Source organism: Pseudophryne corroboree, chromosome 3 (assembly GCF_028390025.1).
Source record: "Pseudophryne corroboree isolate aPseCor3 chromosome 3, aPseCor3.hap2, whole genome shotgun sequence".
Lineage (NCBI taxonomy): Eukaryota > Metazoa > Chordata > Amphibia > Anura > Myobatrachidae > Pseudophryne > Pseudophryne corroboree.
The window spans coordinates 775049736-775073018 of NC_086446.1; the positions used below are offsets into that span (position 1 = coordinate 775049736).

Sequence of the window (23283 nt, forward strand, 5' to 3'; positions counted from 1 at the left end):
TGCCACCTTCTTCGACAAGCGTGTGAGCGCTTTATCCACCCTAGGGGATGTTTCCCAGCGTGACCTATCCTCTGGCGGGAAAGGGTACGCCATTAGTAACCTCTTAGAAATTACCATCTTTTTATCAGGGGAAGCCCACGCTTCTTCACACACTTCGTTTAACTCTTCAGATGGAGGAAAAGCTACTGGTAGTTTTTTCTCTCCAAACATTAAACCCTTTTTTGTGGTACCGGGGTTAACATCAGAAATGTGCAACACATTTTTCATTGCCTCAATCATGTAACGTGTGGCCCTACTGGAAGTTACATTAGTCTCTTCGTCGTCGACACTGGAGTCAGTATCCGTGTCGACATCTGTGTCAACCATCTGAGGTAGCGGGCGTTTTAGAGCCCCTGATGGTTTTTGAGACGCCTGGGCAGGCACAGGCTGAGAAGCCGGCTGTCCCACATTAGGTATGTCGTCAAACCTTTTATGTAAGGAGTCGACACTATCACGTAATACCTTCCACAGCACCATCCACTCAGGTGTCGACCCCGCAGGGGGTGACATCACATTTACAGGCAACTGCTTCGCCTCCACATAAGCCTCCTCATCAAACATGTCGACACAGCCGTACCGACACACCGCAAACACACAGGGAATGCTCTGACAGAGGACAGGACCCCACAAAGCCTTTTGGGGAGACAGAGAGAGAGTATGCCAGCACACACCAGAGCGCTATATAACACTGGGATCCCACTATCAATGAGTGTTTTCCCTATAGCTGCTTTTTTTTTTTTTTTTATAAATTACATATATATATATATATATACTGCGCCTAAATTTAGTGCCCCCCCTCTCTTTTTTTACCCTTCTGTAGTATTCTCAGACTGCAGGGGAGAGCCAGGGAGCTTCCTTCCAGCGGAACTGTGAGGGAAAAATGGCGCCAGTGTGCTGAGGGAGATGCCCCGCCCCCTTTTCGGCGGACTTTCTCCCGCTTTTTCTGTGATACTGGCAGGGGTGATTTTACATATATATAGCCTCTGGGACTATATATGATGTATATTTTGCCAGCCAAGGTGTTATTTATTGCCCTCAGGGCGCCCCCCCCCCAGCGCCCTGCACCCATCAGTGACCGAAGTATGAGGTGTACATGAGGAGCAATGGCGCACAGCTGCAGTGCTGTGCGCTACCTTGGTGAAGACTGAAGTCTTCTGCCGCCGATTTTCCGGACCTTCTTCGTGCTTCTGGCTCTGTAAGGGGGATGGCGGCGCGGCTCCGGGAACGAACACCAAGGTCGGGTCCTGCGGTCGATCCCTCTGGAGCTAATGGTGTCCAGTAGCCTAAGAAGCCCAAACTACCACCACTTAGGTAGGTTCGCTTCTTCTCCCCTTAGTCCCTCGCTGCAGTGAGTCTGTTGCCAGCAGATCTCACTGAAAATAAAAAACCTAAATATACTTTCTTTCTAGGTGCTCAGGAGAGCCCCTAGTGTGCATCCAGCTCGGCCGGGCACGCTAATCCCCATGGTCCTTACGGAGTCCCCAGCATCCACTTAGGACGTTAGAGAAATATATATATATATATATATATATATATATATATATTAAAGTATTGTTTATTAGCTATCCAGCCAAACGTCTAGTACAGAGATGGAACTGCAGAAGGACACAGTGTGTGGTATCAAATTGTTCAGGGTCACATATGTAATAATCCGGTGGTTGCGAGAATATTGTCACATATTGCTGCAACAAGTTATTAGCGATACCGGATTCAAGTATATTCCTGTATGATACTGTGGTCGGTTTGAACTGGTCTTTAGGCGGGAGCTCAGAGGTAAACTGTAACCACATCCCAAGAATAGACATCACTAGTGTTCGAACTGACCAACGACCCACGGTGTACTGAATATGTCCCGCCCCTAGACCAATGGAAGAAGATCTTACATTTCCTATTGTACTGTTTTTGGAACATTGTATAAAAGGACGTGCACCTGGCCCAGGTTTCAGTCACCTTTTCTCAGAGGTCATCTTGTTAGATGACTGAGGCCTGGAATCCAGTGGTGCAGCGTATGTATTTGGTCTAATACCTGTAAATCCTTATTGGTGTTATACTGTACTTGCATTTCTCTGCATATTTGTGTTTATTGGGGGTCATTCCGAGTTGTTCGCTCGGTAAAAATCTTCGCATCGCAGCGATTTTCCGCTTAATGCGCATGCGCGATGTCCGCACTGCGACTGCGCCAAGTAAATTTGCTATGCACTTAGGATTTTTACTCACGGCTTTTTCATCGTTCTGGCGATCGTAATGTGATTGACAGGAAATGGGTGTTACTGGGCGGAAACAGGCCGTTTTATGGGCGTGTGGGAAAAAACGCTACCGTTTCCGGAAAAAACGCGGTAGTGGCTTGAGAAACGTGGGAGTGTCTGGGCGAACGCTGGGTGTGTTTGTGACGTCAAACCAGGAACGACAAGCACTGAACTGATCGCAGAAGCCGAGTAAGTCTGAAGCTACTCAGAAACTGCTACGAGGTGTGTAATCGCAATATTGCGAATACATCGTTCGCAATTTTAAGATGCTAAGATTCACTCCCAATAGGCGGCGGCTTAGCGTGAGCAAATCTGCTAAAATCAGCTTGCGAGCGAACAACTCGGAATGACCTCCATTGTTCGATAAATTGTTACTGCATTCTGTACCTGTTTTTTTCCCTTTTCTCATTATTAAATGTTTTGCGGGTTGGAGCGCAGTACATTTGTAACATGCTCATTTAAGGTATGGTGGCGCACTTCTCGTTATCAGAGTTGCGTCTGGTTACATTAACAATTGCAATAGTTTTTAAATATTAATACATTTTACAGTGTTGACCATTGCCATGTCGACCTTTTGTCCATGTTGATCTAATGCATATAGATAGACCAATAGTGGTCAATCTAACATCTGGATACCACTTCGGTGCCATATTTATATGTCATCTGTAAGGGTATTGGTGGGAAGTAGCTAAACGTCTCCTTCAATGGCTTATTTTTAAATGTGATGGAAGCAATTTTATGTGTGTGTGTGTGTGTGTGTGTGTGTGTGTGTGTGTGTGTGTGTGTATACACACACACACATATATACAGACACAACACAAATAAGTACATACATACATTCCAGGGCCGGTTCCTGCTGTAGTTGCGCCTCGGGCAAAACTATGGGGGCTTGGCTTCACACGGGGGCGTGGTCAGTTACGCCCCCATTTGTGCCCCCCTGTAGCGCCGCACTGATCATGCTGTGCTGTGCCGCCCGCCGCCCTGATCATGCCGTGCCGCTGACCGCTGTGCCGCCCTGATCATGCCGTGCCACCCGCTTTCCGCCTTAAGCGTGCCCTTATCAGTGCTGCCGCGCGCCTCCTTCCTTGATGCGGTGCGCGATGACGTCAGGCAGTGCGCGATGATGTCATCACGCACCGTGCGACGGTGCACAATGCATCATGGGACAGTGGGTGGGAAAGTGGGCGGGAGGGAGGGTCAGCGCTGACTGCGCTGTGCTCAGTCAGGACTCCTAGAGTAACATGGCGCCCGTTAGTACATGCGGCAGCGCCCTCGTAGATGCGGCGCTCCGGGCAAAAGTACTGCTTGCCCGGGGCAAGAGCCGCTCCTGATACATGCATACACACATACAATCACACAAACCCACACACGCATTCCCAGGGCTGGAGCAGACTGGAGACACTGGGAGTCATACATTGGAGTGTATCTTAGCATAGCAGAATAGCGAACGAAAGATTAGCAGAACTGCTACTAAATAATCCTTTGCCGTTTCTGAGTAGCTCCAGACTTACTCACAGATTGCGATCAGCTCAGTCCGTTTAGTTCCTGGTTTGACGTCACAAACACGCCCTGCGTTCAGCCAGCCACTCCAGTTTCTCCAGCCACTCCAGCGTTTTTCGCTGGCACGCCTGCGTTTTTTAGCCAACGCCGTGAAAACGCTGAGTTGCCGCCCAGAAACGCCCCTTTCCTGTCAATCATTCACCGATCAGCAGAGCGATTGAAAAGCGCTGCACGAACATTTTGTGTTAAATAACTAATCGCAGCATAGCAAAAATCGGCAACGAGCTAAAAACTCGGAATGACCCCCACTGTGAGGATGGATGGAGCAGAGAGCTCTGTTGATCAGAAACCTCCCAAAAATGCAATGGCTATTTGAGTATGTGGGTAAGTGCAGTTTTAAGACCCCCATGCATCACAGATGTATTGGGGCAATGCTTATCTCCCAAAGTCCGGATAAGTAAATTAAAAATATTAAACATGTTGAAAAATTCTGATTGTTTTCGAGATAGGGAAATTTGGGCGTTTTAACATGTTTAATTTCCCCGATTCCCTAACGGATCACTGACCAACGCTGGCTGCTGATCGGCAGATCGCGTGGTGGGTCAGGGAATTGTGGCATCGCGACAGCTGGTGTAGGGTGACCTTTAGTTTATAGACTACTTTTTGGTACTGTCAGGCTGGTACTGTAACTCTTATCATGATAATTGTCCCTAAGAGCTGCCATACCTTTCTAATACTCAGACTTCTGTATGTGAATAACATGTATCTCCATAGGGAGGACCAAGCACCTTAAATGAAATGTGTATTGGATTCCTGTTCTATTATCCGGTAATTCCGATCGCGGCCTGCTGGAGTTACCAGGATATTAATCAGGTGATGGATGCCTTGGATCAGGAACGTGCGGACAAGTGAGTTCCAGCTGATCTAGTAGAATGTGTATATCCTATCTGGACGAGTGAATCGATATTTTCAGTGACATTTAAGCCATTTCTCACAATGATTAATCAGGCAGGCGCAGGGGGTGGTTCAGAGGTGGACACAGGTACAGTAGCCCAGGAGTGGCCAACGCTGGTCCTCAAGAGCTACCAACAGTTCCTGCTTTCCAGACCACCGGTGGATCAGCAGAATGTGGCGGTTAGGAATGAATTCACCATGTTTGAAAGTGTGACAGTTAGTAACGACTAGGTCAACACATTAACATGAACTGTAGGTAGTCTTGTACCAAGCAACCAAGAGAATTGTCTATCTAGTAATTCCAGTATGTCAAGATGACGATGGTTCTTGGGATGGTTTAGTGCAAAATATTTTTTAAAAAGCAGAGATCCCAATAATGGGCCTAATTCAGAGTTGATTGCAGCAGCAAATTTGTTAGCAGTTGGGCAAAACCATGTGCACTGCAGGGGTGGCAGATATAACATTTGCAGAGAGAGTTAGATTTGGGTGGGTTATATTGTTTCTGTGCAGGGTAAATACTGGCTGCTTTATTTTTACACTGCAATTTAGATTTCAGATTGAACACACCCCATTCAAATCTAACTCTCTTTGCACTTTATATCTGCCCCCCCCCCCCCCCAGCAGTGCACATGGTTTTGCCCAACTGCTAACAAATTTGCTGCTACGATCAACTCTGAATTAGGCCCAATATTTGCAGACTGCGCATGTGCAAAAAAAAAAAAAAAAAAAGCAATTACAGACAGGAATACTTAACTTGACAGAAGATACAGGTGACACCTGTTTCTGACGGATTCTGGCAACAGCAGCGAGAAAAGGTGGGCAGGAAGAGGTCCATTTACAGTCACCTTTTCAGCTATCACCAATAAGTTATAAAAGGAATATATTTAAGACCAGACTGTGCGAAGATTCCAAGAACTCAAGTATCAAAATGCAATTTATAATGGTACAGGGTCTTTAGGGAGACTCAGCCAACTGACCATGTTGATATATGCCAAGACTTTGTTTCAAAAAATCTCCTTTCTAACATGACCAAAGACAGTGGTGAAGAGGAGAATTATCCCATTTACATTTACCTTCTTCCCTTCTCCTTGAAAAGTCAGTAACAATTTAAGTTTGCATTACATACTGTAGTTCAGTTTTGGCTAAAAGTACTGATTATTTGATTACCACATTTCTGCTGTAGGAAGATGCAGGGGTTTCCAAAATTTGAACCAAATTTCCATTATAACAATCATTGGAGAATCATTTATCAGTGATTCCAAGACACTTGAGCCGATCCTGAAGCACCTGGGTCCAATTTACTTAGGGATAAGCCATCAATTCATCCAAATTGATTTTATGCCCAGCAAAAGTGCTGAACATGTTAATGAGCAAGGACTGATACTGGATGGTAAATCCACCATAGCACAGACCTGAATGTTCTGGGCAGTCAGGTAACATTATTGCCAGTGGTTCACGGCTAAAGAAAACAAGGGGTGCAAGGACCCCCCTCTCTGGTACCCCACTGAACCTCAAATAAAGGAGACAAATAACCATTCATGAGGATTGGAGTGTAGAGGTTTTGAGAAATGGTTTTCAACAAAGAGACAACGTGTCTGGAAACCCAAACCAGCCATGGGTCTCAAAAAGGTGGACCTAAGTCTCCATATCAAAAGCTTTTTTGTCTTTTTGTGCATCTAACAATAATAGAACCTTGAAGTCCAGGTCCCCAGATGACACCACAGAAGACTTATGGATGGATGCCCATAGGAAAGTGTGTCAGACAGTGACACGCAGTTCATGATCAGTATCTTGAAGGCTCTGTATGAACATAAAGAGCAAACTCAACTTTTAACTGTATATTCCAGCCCCCACCCCCATCCAATTGATAAACTGAGAGGCCGAATAAAGATTTGGAATTCACCAGAATATATGTCCCCAATAATCAGGACGATTGGATAGATCTGTTGCCTCTGGTGAAGTTTCCCATAAAAATCATTATTGCAACTTCCTAACCCTCCAACAGAAATATCTGCAGCAGAGTCTTGCGTTTGGGCATAAGTCAAGCACAATGTTCCCTGAGCTTCTGTCTACTACAAAACTACTGCAGATAAGAAAAGGAAATTTGTTCCAAAGTTAGAACTTTGAGACATCTTTTGGCTGCCTACTCACCATGCTTGGCTGAAAATCCCCAGTATGAAATTCGCCCCATGTCAAACCTTCGGTGTTAATTTGGTTCCCTTCATTCCATCTTCCTATGCGGTGCTGTAGGAATAAAATATCAAAGTAAAACAAAATGCTAGGCTCAAAAGATCCCCATACTACGCTATTGATTGGAAAGACTTCGATACGGAAGAACGGTTTTGGGTAAAGTCTTCAGATGCACATATGTCCTCTCAAAGAGTTTCTCAAGAATCCTGACAATCCTTTTGTGGAGTGTTCAGTGCCAAACCATCCATAAGGGGGAAGTACTGTTACTAAAGGGCACATAGGGCCAACTTACCAGGTCTGGTGGTAGAGTGTTCAAGTCTGCAGTGTCTCCCGTTGGCATCACAGCTACCTACTCCTTCTGAAGCCTGCACTCCCGCTAGCTATGTTACCTTCCCAATGGCAGGTGAGTAGCACTCTGGGAGAATTTGAAAAGACAGGCAGCGATTCTTAACCTCACTCTGGTGGCAAATTTAACATACCCCTACCTATATAAAGCAATCTGTCTGCACCACTAGATGCCAGAGTGTTAGGTCTTATTTCTTAGCTCCAGCATCCAGTGACTGTGTTGGTCTGTAAGGGGACATTTACAGTAGATGGCCGAACATGGCCAGTGCTAGGGCGTTCGGCGCCCTCCTGCAAACTATAAATTTTGCGCCCTACTACTGCCGCATCATAGTCATTGGTCCAAATTTAGTAGGCCTTAATAGTAGAGATGAGCGAGTTCGGTTCCTCGGAATCCGAACCCGCCCGAACTTCATGTTTTTTTTCACGGGTCCGAGCGACTCGGATCTTCCCGCCTTGCTCGGTTAACCCGAGCGCGCCCGAACGTCATCATGACGCTGTCGGATTCTCGCGAGGCTCGGATTCTATCGCGAGACTCGGATTCTATATAAGGAGCCGCGCGTCGCCGCCATTTTCACTCGTGCATTGAGATTGATAGGGAGAGGACGTGTCTGGCGTCCTCTCCATTAGAATAGAGATAGATTAGATAGAGAGAGAGAGATTGTGCAGAGTCGCAGACAGAGTTAGTTTACCACAGTCAGTGACCAGTGCAGTTGCTAGTTAACTTTTATTTAATATAATATATCCGTTCACTTCTCTCTGCTATATCCGTTCTCTGCCTGAAAAAAAAAACGATACACAGCACAGTCAGTCACACAGTGTGACTCAGTCTGTGTGCACTCAGCTCAGCCCAGTGTGCTGCACAGTCATCAATGTATAAATTAAAAGCTTATAATTAATTGTGGGGGAGACTGGGGAGCACTGCAGGTTGTTAGCAGGAGCCAGGAGTACAATTATATTAATTAACAGTGCACACTTTTGCTGCAGGAGTGGTGACCAGTGCCTGACCACCAGTATAGTATTGTTGTATACTACTAATATCTCTTTAAATATCAACCAGTCTATATTAGCAGCAGACACAGTACAGTGCGGTAGTTCACGGCTGTGGCTACCTCTGTGTCGGCACACGGCAGGCAGTCCGTCCGACCAGAATTGTATTATTTATTATTATATACCTACCACCTAACCGTGGTTTTTTTTTCATTCTTTATACCGTCATAGTGTCATCCTAATTGTTACGAGTATACTACTATCTCTTTATCAACCAGTGTACAGTGCGGTAGTTCACGGCTGTGGCTACCTCTGTGTCGGCACACGGCAGGCAGTCCGTCCGACCAGAATTGTATTATTTATTATTATATACCTACCACCTAACCGTGGTTTTTTTTTTCATTCTTTATACCGTCATAGTGTCATCCTAATTGTTACGAGTATACTACTATCTCTTTATCAACCAGTGTACAGTGCGGTAGTTCACGGCTGTGGCTACCTCTGTGTCGGCACACGGCAGGCAGTCCGTCCGACCAGAATTGTATTATTTATTATTATATACCTACCACCTAACCGTGGTTTTTTTTTTCATTCTTTATACCGTCATAGTGTCATCCTAATTGTTACGAGTATACTACTATCTCTTTATCAACCAGTGTACAGTGCGGTAGTTCACGGCTGTGGCTACCTCTGTGTCGGCACACGGCAGGCAGTCCGTCCGACCAGAATTGTATTATTTATTATTATATACCTACCACCTAACCGTGGTTTTTTTTTCATTCTTTATACCGTCATAGTGTCATCCTAATTGTTACGAGTATACTACTATCTCTTTATCAACCAGTGTACAGTGCGGTAGTTCACGGCTGTGGCTACCTCTGTGTCGGCACACGGCAGGCAGTCCGTCCGACCAGAATTGTATTATTTATTATTATATACCTACCACCTAACCGTGGTTTTTTTTTCATTCTTTATACCGTCATAGTGTCATCCTAATTGTTACGAGTATACTACTATCTCTTTATCAACCAGTGTACAGTGCGGTAGTTCACGGCTGTGGCTACCTCTGTGTCGGCACACGGCAGGCAGTCCGTCCGACCAGAATTGTATTATTTATTATTATATACCTACCACCTAACCGTGGTTTTTTTTTTCATTCTTTATACCGTCATAGTGTCATCCTAATTGTTACGAGTATACTACTATCTCTTTATCAACCAGTGTACAGTGCGGTAGTTCACGGCTGTGGCTACCTCTGTGTCGGCACACGGCAGGCAGTCCGTCCGACCAGAATTGTATTATTTATTATTATATACCTACCACCTAACCGTGGTTTTTTTTTTCATTCTTTATACCGTCATAGTGTCATCCTAATTGTTACGAGTATACTACTATCTCTTTATCAACCAGTGTACAGTGCGGTAGTTCACGGCTGTGGCTACCTCTGTGTCGGCACACGGCAGGCAGTCCGTCCGACCAGAATTGTATTATTTATTATTATATACCTACCACCTAACCGTGGTTTTTTTTTTCATTCTTTATACCGTCATAGTGTCATCCTAATTGTTACGAGTATACTACTATCTCTTTATCAACCAGTGTACAGTGCGGTAGTTCACGGCTGTGGCTACCTCTGTGTCGGCACACGGCAGGCAGTCCGTCCGACCAGAATTGTATTATTTATTATTATATACCTACCACCTAACCGTGGTTTTTTTTTTCATTCTTTATACCGTCATAGTGTCATCCTAATTGTTACGAGTATACTACTATCTCTTTATCAACCAGTGTACAGTGCGGTAGTTCACGGCTGTGGCTACCTCTGTGTCGGCAGTCGGCAGGCAGTCCGTCCATCCATAATTGTATTATTATTATAATATATACCACCTAACCGTGGTTTTTTTTTCATTCTTTATACCGTCGTCATAGTGTCATACTAGTTGTTACGAGTATACTACTATCTCTTTATCAACCAGTGTACAGTGCGGTAGTTCACGGCTGTGGCTACCTCTGTGTCGGCAGTCGGCAGGCAGTCCGTCCATCCATAATTGTATTATTATTATAATATATACCACCTAACCGTGGTTTTTTTTTCATTCTTTATACCGTCGTCATAGTGTCATACTAGTTGTTACGAGTATACTACTATCTCTTTATCAACCAGTGTACAGTGCGGTAGTTCACGGCTGTGGCTACCTCTGTGTCGGCAGTCGGCAGGCAGTCCGTCCATCCATAATTGTATTATTATTATAATATATACCACCTAACCGTGGTTTTTTTTCCATTCTTTATACCGTCGTCATAGTGTCATACTAGTTGTTACGAGTATACTACTATCTCTTTATCAACCAGTGTACAGTGCGGTAGTTCACGGCTGTGGCTACCTCTGTGTCGGCAGTCGGCAGGCAGTCCGTCCATCCATAATTGTATTATTATTATAATATATACCACCTAACCGTGGTTTTTTTATACCACCTAACCGTGGCAGTCCGTCCATAATTGTATACTAGTATCCAATCCATCCATCTCCATTGTTTACCTGAGGTGCCTTTTAGTTCTGCCTATAAAATATGGAGAACAAAAAAGTTGAGGTTCCAAAATTAGGGAAAGATCAAGATCCACTTCCACCTCGTGCTGAAGCTGCTGCCACTAGTCATGGCCGAGACGATGAAATGCCAGCAACGTCGTCTGCCAAGGCCGATGCCCAATGTCATAGTACAGAGCATGTCAAATCCAAAACACCAAATATCAGAAAAAAAAGGACTCCAAAACCTAAAATAAAATTGTCGGAGGAGAAGCGTAAACTTGCCAATATGCCATTTACCACACGGAGTGGCAAGGAACGGCTGAGGCCCTGGCCTATGTTCATGGCTAGTGGTTCAGCTTCACATGAGGATGGAAGCACTCAGCCTCTCGCTAGAAAACTGAAAAGACTCAAGCTGGCAAAAGCACCGCAAAGAACTGTGCGTTCTTTGAAATCCCAAATCCACAAGGAGAGTCCAATTGTGTCGTTTGCGATGCCTGACCTTCCCAACACTGGACGTGAAGAGCATGCGCCTTCCACTATTTGCATGCCCCCTGCAAGTGCTGGAAGGAGCACCCGCAGTCCAGTTCCTGATAGTCAGATTGAAGATGTCAGTGTTGAAGTACACCAGGATGAGGAGGATATGGGTGTTGCTGGCGCTGGGGAGGAAATTGACCAGGAGGATTCTGATGGTGAGGTGGTTTGTTTAAGTCAGGCACCCGGGGAGACACCTGTTGTCCGTGGGAGGAATATGGCCGTTGACATGCCAGGTGAAAATACCAAAAAAATCAGCTCTTCGGTGTGGAGGTATTTCACCAGAAATGCGGACAACAGGTGTCAAGCCGTGTGTTCCCTTTGTCAAGCTGTAATAAGTAGGGGTAAGGACGTTAACCACCTCGGAACATCCTCCCTTATACGTCACCTGCAGCGCATTCATAATAAGTCAGTGACAAGTTCAAAAACTTTGGGTGACAGCGGAAGCAGTCCACTGACCAGTAAATCCCTTCCTCTTGTAACCAAGCTCACGCAAACCACCCCACCAACTCCCTCAGTGTCAATTTCCTCCTTCCCCAGGAATGCCAATAGTCCTGCAGGCCATGTCACTGGCAAGTCTGACGAGTCCTTTCCTGCCTGGGATTCCTCCGATGCATCCTTGCGTGTAACGCCTACTGCTGCTGGCGCTGCTGTTGTTGCCGCTGGGAGTCGATGGTCATCCCAGAGGGGAAGTCGTAAGCCCACTTGTACTACTTCCAGTAAGCAATTGACTGTTCAACAGTCCTTTGCGAGGAAGATGAAATATCACAGCAGTCATCCTACTGCAAAGCGGATAACTGAGTCCTTGACAACTATGTTGGTGTTAGACGTGCGTCCGGTATCCGCCGTTAGTTCACAGGGAACTAGACAATTTATTGAGGCAGTGTGCCCCCGTTACCAAATACCATCTAGGTTCCACTTCTCTAGGCAGGCGATACCGAGAATGTACACGGACGTCAGAAAAAGACTCACCAGTGTCCTAAAAAATGCAGTTGTACCCAATGTCCACTTAACCACGGACATGTGGACAAGTGGAGCAGGGCAGGGTCAGGACTATATGACTGTGACAGCCCACTGGGTAGATGTATGGACTCCCGCCGCAAGAACAGCAGCGGCGGCACCAGTAGCAGCATCTCGCAAACGCCAACTCTTTCCTAGGCAGGCTACGCTTTGTATCACCGCTTTCCAGAATACGCACACAGCTGAAAACCTCTTACGGCAACTGAGGAAGATCATCGCGGAATGGCTTACCCCAATTGGACTCTCCTGTGGATTTGTGGCATCGGACAACGCCAGCAATATTGTGTGTGCATTAAATATGGGCAAATTCCAGCACGTCCCATGTTTTGCACATACCTTGAATTTGGTGGTGCAGAATTTTTTAAAAAACGACAGGGGCGTGCAAGAGATGCTGTCGGTGGCCAGAAAAATTGCGGGACACTTTCGGCGTACAGGCACCACGTACAGAAGACTGGAGCACCACCAAAAACTACTGAACCTGCCCTGCCATCATCTGAAGCAAGAAGTGGTAACGAGGTGGAATTCAACCCTCTATATGCTTCAGAGGTTGGAGGAGCAGCAAAAGGCCATTCAAGCCTATACAATTGAGCACGATATAGGAGATGGAATGCACCTGTCTCAAGTGCAGTGGAGAATGATTTCAACGTTGTGCAAGGTTCTGATGCCCTTTGAACTTGCCACACGTGAAGTCAGTTCAGACACTGCCAGCCTGAGTCAGGTCATTCCCCTCATCAGGCTTTTGCAGAAGAAGCTGGAGGCATTGAAGAAGGAGCTAACACGGAGCGATTCCGCTAGGCATGTGGGACTTGTGGATGCAGCCCTTAATTCGCTTAACAAGGATTCACGGGTGGTCAATCTGTTGAAATCAGAGCACTACATTTTGGCCACCGTGCTCGATCCTAGATTTAAAGCCTACCTTGGATCTCTCTTTCCGGCAGACACAGGTCTGCTGGGGTTGAAAGACCTGCTGGTGACAAAATTGTCAAGTCAAGCGGAACGCGACCTGTCAACATCTCCTCCTTCACATTCTCCCGCAACTGGGGGTGCGAGGAAAAGGCTCAGAATTCCGAGCCCACCCGCTGGCGGTGATGCAGGGCAGTCTGGAGCGACTGCTGATGCTGACATCTGGTCCGGACTGAAGGACCTGACAACGATTACGGACATGTCGTCTACTGTCACTGCATATGATTCTCTCAACATTGATAGAATGGTGGAGGATTATATGAGTGACCGCATCCAAGTAGGCACGTCACACAGTCCGTACTTATACTGGCAGGAAAAAGAGGCAATTTGGAGGCCCTTGCACAAACTGGCTTTATTCTACCTAAGTTGCCCTCCCACAAGTGTGTACTCCGAAAGAGTGTTTAGTGCCGCCGCTCACCTTGTCAGCAATCGGCGTACGAGGTTACATCCAGAAAATGTGGAGAAGATGATGTTCATTAAAATGAATTATAATCAATTCCTCCGCGGAGACATTGACCAGCAGCAATTGCCTCCACAAAGTACACAGGGAGCTGAGATGGTGGATTCCAGTGGGGACGAATTGATAATCTGTGAGGAGGGGGATGTACACGGTGATATATCGGAGGGTGAAGATGAGGTGGACATCTTGCCTCTGTAGAGCCAGTTTGTGCAAGGAGAGATTAATTGCTTCTTTTTTGGGGGGGGTCCAAACCAACCCGTCATATCAGTCACAGTCGTGTGGCAGACCCTGTCACTGAAATGATGGGTTGGTTAAAGTGTGCATGTCCTGTTTTGTTTATACAACATAAGGGTGGGTGGGAGGGCCCAAGGATAATTCCATCTTGCACCTCTTTTTTCTTTTCTTTTTCTTTGCATCATGTGCTGATTGGGGAGGGTTTTTTGGAAGGGACATCCTGCGTGACACTGCAGTGCCACTCCTAGATGGGCCCGGTGTTTGTGTCGGCCACTAGGGTCGCTAATCTTACTCACACAGTCAGCTACCTCATTGCGCCTCTTTTTTTCTTTGCGTCATGTGCTGTTTGGGGAGGGTTTTTTGGAAGGGACATCCTGCGTGACACTGCAGTGCCACTCCTAGATGGGCCCGGTGTTTGTGTCGGCCACTAGGGTCGCTAATCTTACTCACACAGTCAGCTACCTCATTGCGCCTCTTTTTTTCTTTGCGTCATGTGCTGTTTGGGGAGGGTTTTTTGGAAGGGACATCCTGCGTGACACTGCAGTGCCACTCCTAGATGTGCCCGGTGTTTGTGTCGGCCACTAGGGTCGCTAATCTTACTCACACAGCTACCTCATTGCGCCTCTTTTTTTCTTTGCGTCATGTGCTGTTTGGGGAGGGTTTTTTGGAAGGGCCATCCTGCGTGACACTGCAGTGCCACTCCTAGATGGGCCCGGTGTTTGTGTCGGCCACTAGGGTCGCTTATCTTACTCACACAGCGACCTCGGTGCAAATTTAAGGACTAAAAATAATATTGTGAGGTGTGATGTGTTCAGAATAGGCTGAAAATGAGTGTAAATTATGTTTTTTGAGGTTAATAATACTTTGGGATCAAAATTACCCCCAAATTCTATGATTTAAGCTGTTTTTTAGGGTTTTTTGAAAAAAACACCCGAATCCAAAACACACCCGAATCCGACAAAAAAAAATTCGGTGAGGTTTTGCCAAAACGCGGTCGAACCCAAAACACGGCCGCGGAACCGAACCCAAAACCAAAACACAAAACCCGAAAAATTTCCGGCGCTCATCTCTACTTAATAGGTGATAATGTGAAGACGGATAAAGAACCAACCAATCAGCTCCTAACTGACATGTTACAGGATGTGTTTGAAAAATTACAGTGAAAGTAGGAGCTGGTTGGCTGGTACTTTATCACTATCTGTCCGCTTAATCACTTTTAAGGCTTAATACAGGGGAGGGGGGGGGGGGTGAAAAAGAGAGGTAGAGAGTGACCAGCAGAGGATGAAAAGAGGATGACAGGGAGAGGGTGAGAGTCCGTGGGTGACAGGAGAGATAGGTGATGGGGAGACAGTGACATGCAGAGAGGTCAGGCAGGAGGGCAGAGCCTTTCCTGTCATATTAACATATAAGACAAAATTTTGTCTATACAGGTTGGGTATCCCATATCCGAAATACGGAATATTCCGAAATACGGACTTTTTTGAGTGAGAGTGAGATGGTGAAACTTTTGTTTTCTGATGGCTCAATGTACACAAACTTTGTTTAATACACAAAGTTATTAAAAATATTGTATTAAATGACCTTCAGACTGTGTATATAAGGTGTATATGAAACATAAATGATTTGTGTGAATGTACACACACTTTGTTTAATGCACAAAGTTACAAAAAATATTGGCTAAAATGACCTTCAGGCTGTGTGTATATGGGCCCTCATTCCGAGTTGTTCGCTCGGAGATTTTCATCGCATCGCAGTGAGAATTCTCTTAGTGCGCATGCGCAATGTTCGCTCTGCGACTGCGCCAAGTAACTTTACTATGAAGAAAGTAAGTTTACTCACGGCTTTTTCATCGCTCCGACGATCGCATTGTGATTGACAGGAAATGGGTGTTACTGGGCGGAAACACGGCGTTTTATGGGCGTGTGGCTGAAAACGCTACCGTTTCCGGAAAAAACGCAGGAGTGGCCGGGGAAACGGTGGGTGTGCCTGGGCGAACGCTGGGTGTGTTTATGACGTCAGCCAGGAACGAAAAGCACTGAAATGATCGCACAGGCAGAGTAAGTCTGAAGCTACTCAAAAACTGCTAACTCGTTTGTGATCGCAATATTGCGCATACATCGGTCGCACATTTAAGAAGCTAAGATTCACTCCCAGTAGGCGGCGGCTTAGCGTGTGTAACTCTGCTACATTCGCCTTGCGAGCGAACAACTCGGAATGAGGGCCATGGTGTATATGTAACATAAATGCATTCTGTGCTTAGATATAGGTCCCATCACCATGATATCTCATTATGGTATGCAATTATTCCAAAATACGGAAAAATCCCATATCCAAAATACCTCTGGTCCCAAGCATTTTGGATAAGGGATACTCAACCTGTATAAAGTATATGAAAAATACAAATAAGATATAAGAAATATCTTTTTGTATTATTCTAATAATTTTGATAGTAAAAATAGGATTTTAATTACCTACCGGTAAATCCTTTTCTGGTAGTACGTAGAGGATGCTGGGGTCCATATTAGTACCATGGGGTATAGACGGGTCCACTAGGAGCCATTGTCACTATAAGAGTTTAACAGTGTGGGCTGGCTCCTCCCTTTATGCCCCTCCTACCAGACTCAGTCTAGAAACTGTGCCTGAGGAGACAACATACTTCGAGAGAAGGAAATAGTTAGTGGCGAGATTCACACCAGCTCACACAACAGGCAAAACCGGCTAACATGCCGGAAAAACTCAGCAACAGCTGAAACAGTAAAGAACACAGAACTTACCTAGGAACCAGGCAGTACTGAACTACAAAAAACCAATGCACGATAAAGAAGCACTGGGCGGGCGCCCAGCATCCTCTACGGACTACGAGAAAAGGATTTACCGGTAGGTAATTAAAAATAAGATTTTAAACCTACCGGTAAATCTTTTTCTCCTAGTCCGTAGAGGATGCTGGGGACTCCGTAAGGACCATGGGGTATAGACGGGCTCCGCAGGAGACATGGGCAATACAAAGAACTTTTAGTAAGGGTGTGCACTGGCTCCTCCCTCTATGCCCCTCCTCCAGACCTCAGTTAGAGAAACTGTGCCCAGAGGAGACGGACAGTACGAGGAAAGGATTTTTGTTAATCTAAGGGCAAGATTCATACCAGCCCACACCATCCACACCGTATAACATGGAATATACGCAACCAGTTAACAGTATGAACAAAACAGTATCAGCCAAAGACTGATCTTAACTGTAACATAACCCTTATGTAAGCAACAACTATATACAAGCCTTGCAGAAATATGTCCGCACTGGGACGGGCGCCCAGCATCCTCTACGGACTAGGAGAAAAAGATTTACCGGTAGGTTTAAAATCTTATTTTCTCTTACGTACTAGAGGATGCTGGGGACTCCGTAAGGACCATGGGGATTATACCAAAACTCCAGACCGGGCGGGAGAGTGCGGATGACTCTGCAGCACCGATTGAGCAAACGCAAGGTCCTCCTCAGCCAGGGTATCAAACTTGTAGAATTTTGCAAAAGTGTTTGAACCCGACCAAGTAGCTGCTCGGCAAATCTGTAAGGCCGAGACGCCTCGAGCAGCCGCCCAAGAAGAGCCCACCTTCCTAGTGGAATGGGCCTTTACCGAATTTGGTAATGGCAATCCAGCCGTAGAATGAGCCTGCTGAATCGTGTTACAGATCCAGCGAGCAATAGTCTGCTTCGAAGCAGGAGCGCCAACTTTGTTGGCTGCATACAGGACAAACAGTGCTTCTGTTTTCCTAACCCGAGCCGTCCTGGCTACGTAAATTTTAAAGGCCCTGACTACATCCAGGGACTTGGAGTACTTCAATTCACCCGTAGCCACAGGCACCACAATAGGTTGGTTCATATGAAATGAAGAAACCACCTTGGGCAAAAATTGAGGACGAGTCTATCCACATGGAAAATCAAATAGTGTGAGACAAGGCCGCCAATTCGGACTCCCGCCTTGCAGATGCCAAGGCCAATAACATGACCACCTTCCAAGTGAGAAATTTTAATTCAACCCTTTGAAGAGGTTCAAACCAGTGAGATTTTAGGAACCGTAACACAACGTTAAGGTCCCATGGTGCCACTGGGGGCACAAAAGGAGACTGGATGTGCAGCACTCCCTTTACAAAAGTCTGGACTTCTGGGAGAGAAGCCAATTCCTTCTGAAAGAATATAGATAGGGCCGAAATCTGTACCTTAATGGAGCCTAACTTCAGGCCCATATCCACTCCTGTCTGTAGAAAGTGGAGAAAACGGCCCAGATTGAAATCTTCCGTAGGAGCATTCTTAGCTTCACACCAAGATACATACTTCCTCCAGATATGGTGATAATGTTTCGCAGTCACCTCGTTCCTAGCCTTTATCAGAGTAGGGATGACTTCCTCCGGAATACCTTTCCCAGCTAGGATTCGGTGTTCAACCGCCATGCCGTCAAACGTAACCGCGGTAAGTCTTGGAACACGCAGGGCCCCTGCTGCAACAGGTCCTCCCTGAGAGGAAGAGGCCATGGATCTTCTGTGAGCATCTCCTGAAGATCTGAATACCAGGCCCTTCGCGGCCAATTTGGAACAATGAGAATTGCCTGCACTCTTTTTTGTCTTATGATTCTCAATATTTTTGAGATGAGAGGCAAGGGAGGGAACACGTAGACCGACTGAAACACCCATGGTGTCACCAGGGCATCTACTGCTACTGCCTGAGGGTCCCTTGACCTGGCACAATACCTCCGAAGCTTCTTGTTGAGGCGTGACGCCCTCATGTCTATTTGAGGAAGTCCCCAAAGACTTGTTATCTCTGTAAAGACTTTTTGATGAAGTCCCCACTCTCCTGGATGGAGATCGTGTCTGCTGAGGAAGTCTGCTTCCCAGTTGTCCACTCCCGGAATGGAGACTGCTGACAGAGCGCTTACGTGATTTTCCACCCAGCGAAGAATCCTGGTGGCTTCCGCCATTGCCACTCTGCTCCTTGTCCCGCATTGGCGGTTTACATGAGCCACGGCTGTGACGTTGTCTGATTGAATCAGAACCGGTAGGTTGCAAAGAAGATTCTCCGCTTGTCGTAAGATGTTGTATATGGCCCTCAATTCCAGTACGTTGATGTGTAGACAAGCCTCCTGGCTTGACCATAGCACCTGAAAATTTCTTCCTTGTGTGACTGCTCCTCATCCTCGGAGGCTCGCTTCCGTGGTCACCAGAACCCAGTCTTAAATGCCGAACCTGCGACCCTCTAGAAGGTGAGCACTCTGCAGCCACCACAGGAGAGACACCCTGGCCCTGGGGGACAGGCTTATTTTCTGATGTATTTGTAGATGGGACCCGGACCACTTGTCCAGAAGGTCCCACTGAAAAGTCCTCGCATGGAACCTGCCGAATGGGATGGCCTCGTAAGCTGCCACCATTTTCCCCAGAACTCGAGTGCATTGATGAACTGACACTCTTTTTGGTTTTAGCAGGTCTCTGACCATGTTCTGGAGTTCCTGGGCTTTTTCCATTGGGAGAAAAACCCTCTTCTGTTCCGTGTCCAGAATCATGCCTAGGAATGATAGCCGAGTCGTTGGAATCAATTGTGACTTTGGTAGATTTAGAATCCAACCGTGCTGCTGCAGCACTCTCAGGGAAAGCGACACGCTTTTCAGCAATTGATCTCTCGAGCTCGCTTTTATCAGGAGATCGTCCAAGTACGGGATAATTGTGACTCCCTGCCTGCGCAGGAGCACCATCATTTCCGCCATTACCTTGGTGAAAATCCTCGGGGCCGTGGAAACCCCAAACGGCAATGTCTGAAACTGGTAATGACAGTCCTGTACAGCGAATCTCAGGTACGCCTGATGAGGAGGATATATGGGGACATGAAGGTATGCATCCTTTATGTCTAGTGACACCATAAAATCCCCTCCTCCCAGGCTGGAGATCACTGCCCGGAGCAATTCCATCTTGAATTTGAACTTTTTCAAGTACAGGTTTAGGGATTTTAGATTCAGAATGGGTCTGACCGAGCCATCCGGTTTCGGGACCACAAACAGGGTTGAATAGTACCCTTTCCCCTGTTGGACTAGGGGAACCTTGATAATCACTTGCTGTTGACACAGCTTTTGAATTGCAGCTAACACTATTTCCTTCTCTGGGGGAGAAGCTGGCAAAGCCGACTTGAAAAATCGGCGAGGAGCCTTGGGATACGATTTCCATCGCCCAAGGATCCACGTCTGACAGAACCCAGACCTGGCTGAAGAGTCGAAGACGTGCCCCCACCGGTGCGGACTCCCTCAGTGGAGCCCCAGCGTCATGCGGTGGATTTAGTAGAAGCCGGGGAGGACTTCTGCTCCTGGGAACTAGCCATAGCATTCATTCTTTTCCCTCTACCCTTACCTCTGGCGAGGAAGGAAGAGCCCCGAACCTCTTCTGGACTTATGCGACCGAAAGGACTGCATCTGATATTGTGGAGTTTTCTTTCGCTGTGGGGGAACATAAGGCAAAAAAGTAGATTTACCCACGGTAGCTGTGGAAACCAGGTCCTCGAGACCTTCCCCAAATAAAACCTCACCCTTGTAAGGTAAAACCTCCATATGCCTCTTTGAGTCTGCATCACCCGTCCATTGGCGGGTCCACAGGGCTCGCCTAGCCGCAATCGCCATGGCGTTGGCTCTCGAACCTAGCAGCCCATCGTCTCTCTGAGTGTCTCTCATATATAAGACTGCGTCTTTAATGTGACCTAAGGTCAATAAAATGATATCCTTATCCAGGGTATCAATGTCAGCTGACAAGGTATCTGTCCAAGCTGCAACAGCGCTACAAACCCAAGCCGATGCTATTACCGGTCTGAGTAAAGCATCCGTATGTGTATAAATAGATTTTAAGGTAGTTTCCTGTTTGCGATCAGCAGGATCCTTGAGGGCTGCCGTGTCTGGAGACGGTAGTGCCACCTTCTTGGACAAGCGCGTTAAAGCCTTGTCCACCCTGGGCGAGGATTCCCACCTTACCCTGTCCTGTGCAGGGAAAGGATACGCCATAAGAATCCTCTTGGAAATCTGCAGCTTTTTGTCCGGAGTTTCCCAAGCCTTTTCAAATAACGCGTTCAGCTCATGAGATGGAGGAAAGGTTACCTCAGGTTTCTTTTCCTTAAACGTGTGCACCCTTTTGTCAGGGACAGAGGGGTCATCTGTGATATGCAAAACCTCTTTTATTGCAATAATCATATAATGAATACTTTTTGCCACCCTTGGGTGTAACCTTGCATCATCGTAGTCGACACTGGAGTCAGAATCCGTGTCGGTATCAGTGTCTGCTATTTGGGATAGGGGACGTTTTTGAGACCCTGAAGGGCCCTGTGACACAGTCAAAGCCATGGATTGACTCCCTGCTTTTTCCCTGGACTCTGCTTTGTCCATCCTTTTATGTAATAAGGTCACATTTGCATTTAACATATTCCACATGTCCAACCAATCAGGTGTCGGCGTTGCCGACGGATACACCACAATCATCTGCTCCACCTCCTCCTTAGATGAGCCTTCCGCTTCAGACATGCCGACACATTTGTACCGACACCCCCACACACACAGGGATATATTTATATGGAGACAGTTCCCCAATAAGGCCCTTTGGAGAGACAGAGTGTCAGGAACTGGTGCAGAATCATGAATTCGGGATCCAGAACAGAGGCGCGGAGTCTAACACGCCGGGAGGTTTTCACCAGGGAACCCCGCAAGGGGATATGGGCTTCGCGGCTCCTGACGTGCAGGTCGCGGCCCCCTGTCTGGGTCACTTGATACCTGAACTGGACTAGAGTTATGGTAGAGGTGTTGTATATGACCAACCGCAGGGATACACAAGAACAAACAGGAACTGGAGAAGGTGGCAGAATGCACACGGCCAGATGGTACGCTGGGGCCGTGGAGATGGAACAGCTGCAGGCACTCCAGGGGAGACACAGGAGGTAGCGGCACACGGACGGAATGGGGTGCAGACACTTGGAGACAGGGTAACGGCAGTCGGCAGACTAAGGTCGTCAGCAAGATGTTGAAGCTGGAATTCAATACTGGAACAAGGCAATACCCACTGGACAGATGAACTGAGACCAGAGAGGAACCAGAGAGCAGAACACCACATGGAGTATCTATAACTGGCAAAGCCTCTTGGGATTGAGAGGCTTAAAAGAACAGGCTGGACCAATCAGCTGTGAGCACCAGACAGGCCCCCAGTAATTGATATAACATGCAGCTGCAGTGCAGACTGAGCAGGCTGACAAGCTGAATAGTAGTTTTCAGGTAACGAGCTGTAATTACAGAATCCAGACACCTGTGAAGTCAGTTGCTGAGTGCAGGAGCTAAGGCACTGGGAGACAACTATGCAGGGGCTAGCTGTGACCTGTAGTTCCACAAACTGAAGCAAAGGTAATTTATAACAATAACAAAAACATGAGTGCTCAGGATTGTAACACAGAGAGAGAGTATGCCAGCACACACCCAGCGCCAACTGACACTGGAAACAAAATTCCCAGATAAATAGCGCTTTTATATAATTATATGTATATACTGTAATACACTCACTGCGCCTTACAAGTGCCCCCCCCCCCCCTTCTTTTCTGCCCTGTGTCACCGTGTTCAGCAGAGGAGAGTCCGGAGAGCCAGCTTCTCTGCAGTGCTCTGTGGAGAAAATGGCGCTGGTTAGTGCTGTGGGATCAAGCTCCGCCCCCCCCAGCGGCGGGCTTTGGTCCCGCTAAAATTTGTAATACTGGCGGGGATTATAATATATACTGCCTCCGCAGCCTATATATACCTGGTAGCCAGTCCTAGAGGTTTATTATTGCTGACCAGGGCGCCCCCCTGCGCCCTGCACCCATCAGTGCCTGCAGTGTGAGTTGTGTGTGGGAGCAATGGCGCGCAGCGTTACCGCTGCGCATTACCTCAAAGAAGATCTGAAGTCTTCTGCCGCCTTTGAAGTCTTCTTTCTTCTTATACTCACCCGGCTTCTATCTTCCGGCTCTGTGAGGAGGACGGCGGCACAGCTCTGGGACGAACGGCGAGGGGAGACCTGCGTTCCGATTCCCTCTGGAGCTAATGGTGTCCAGTAGCCTAAGAAGCAGAGCCTATCATTTAAGTAGGTCTGCTTCTCTCTCCTCAGTCCCTCGATACAGGGAGCCTGTTGCCAGCAGTGCTCCCTGAAAATAAAAAACCTAACAAAATTCTTTTTCAGAGAAACTCAGGAGAGCTCCCCTGTAATGCACCCAGTCTCCTCTGGGCACAGGATCTAACTGAGGTCTGGAGGAGGGGCATAGAGGG

At 46.9% G+C, this 23283-nt stretch overlaps 1 protein-coding gene across 2 annotated transcripts in view; it reads left to right on the plus strand.

The window, feature by feature from the left end:
* LOC135058261 (DBH-like monooxygenase protein 2) overlaps positions 1–23283 on the plus strand; it is a 126664-nt gene that overhangs the window by 22082 nt on the left and 81299 nt on the right. Inside the window, exon 3 of one of the 2 annotated variants that reach the window (XM_063963791.1) lies at positions 4560–4693. The exons of the other annotated variant lie outside the window; for it this stretch is intronic. Coding sequence (XP_063819861.1) covers positions 4560–4693 — 134 coding nt within the window. The remainder of the gene's footprint in view (positions 1–4559; positions 4694–23283) is intronic. 2 annotated transcript variants of the gene reach the window in all.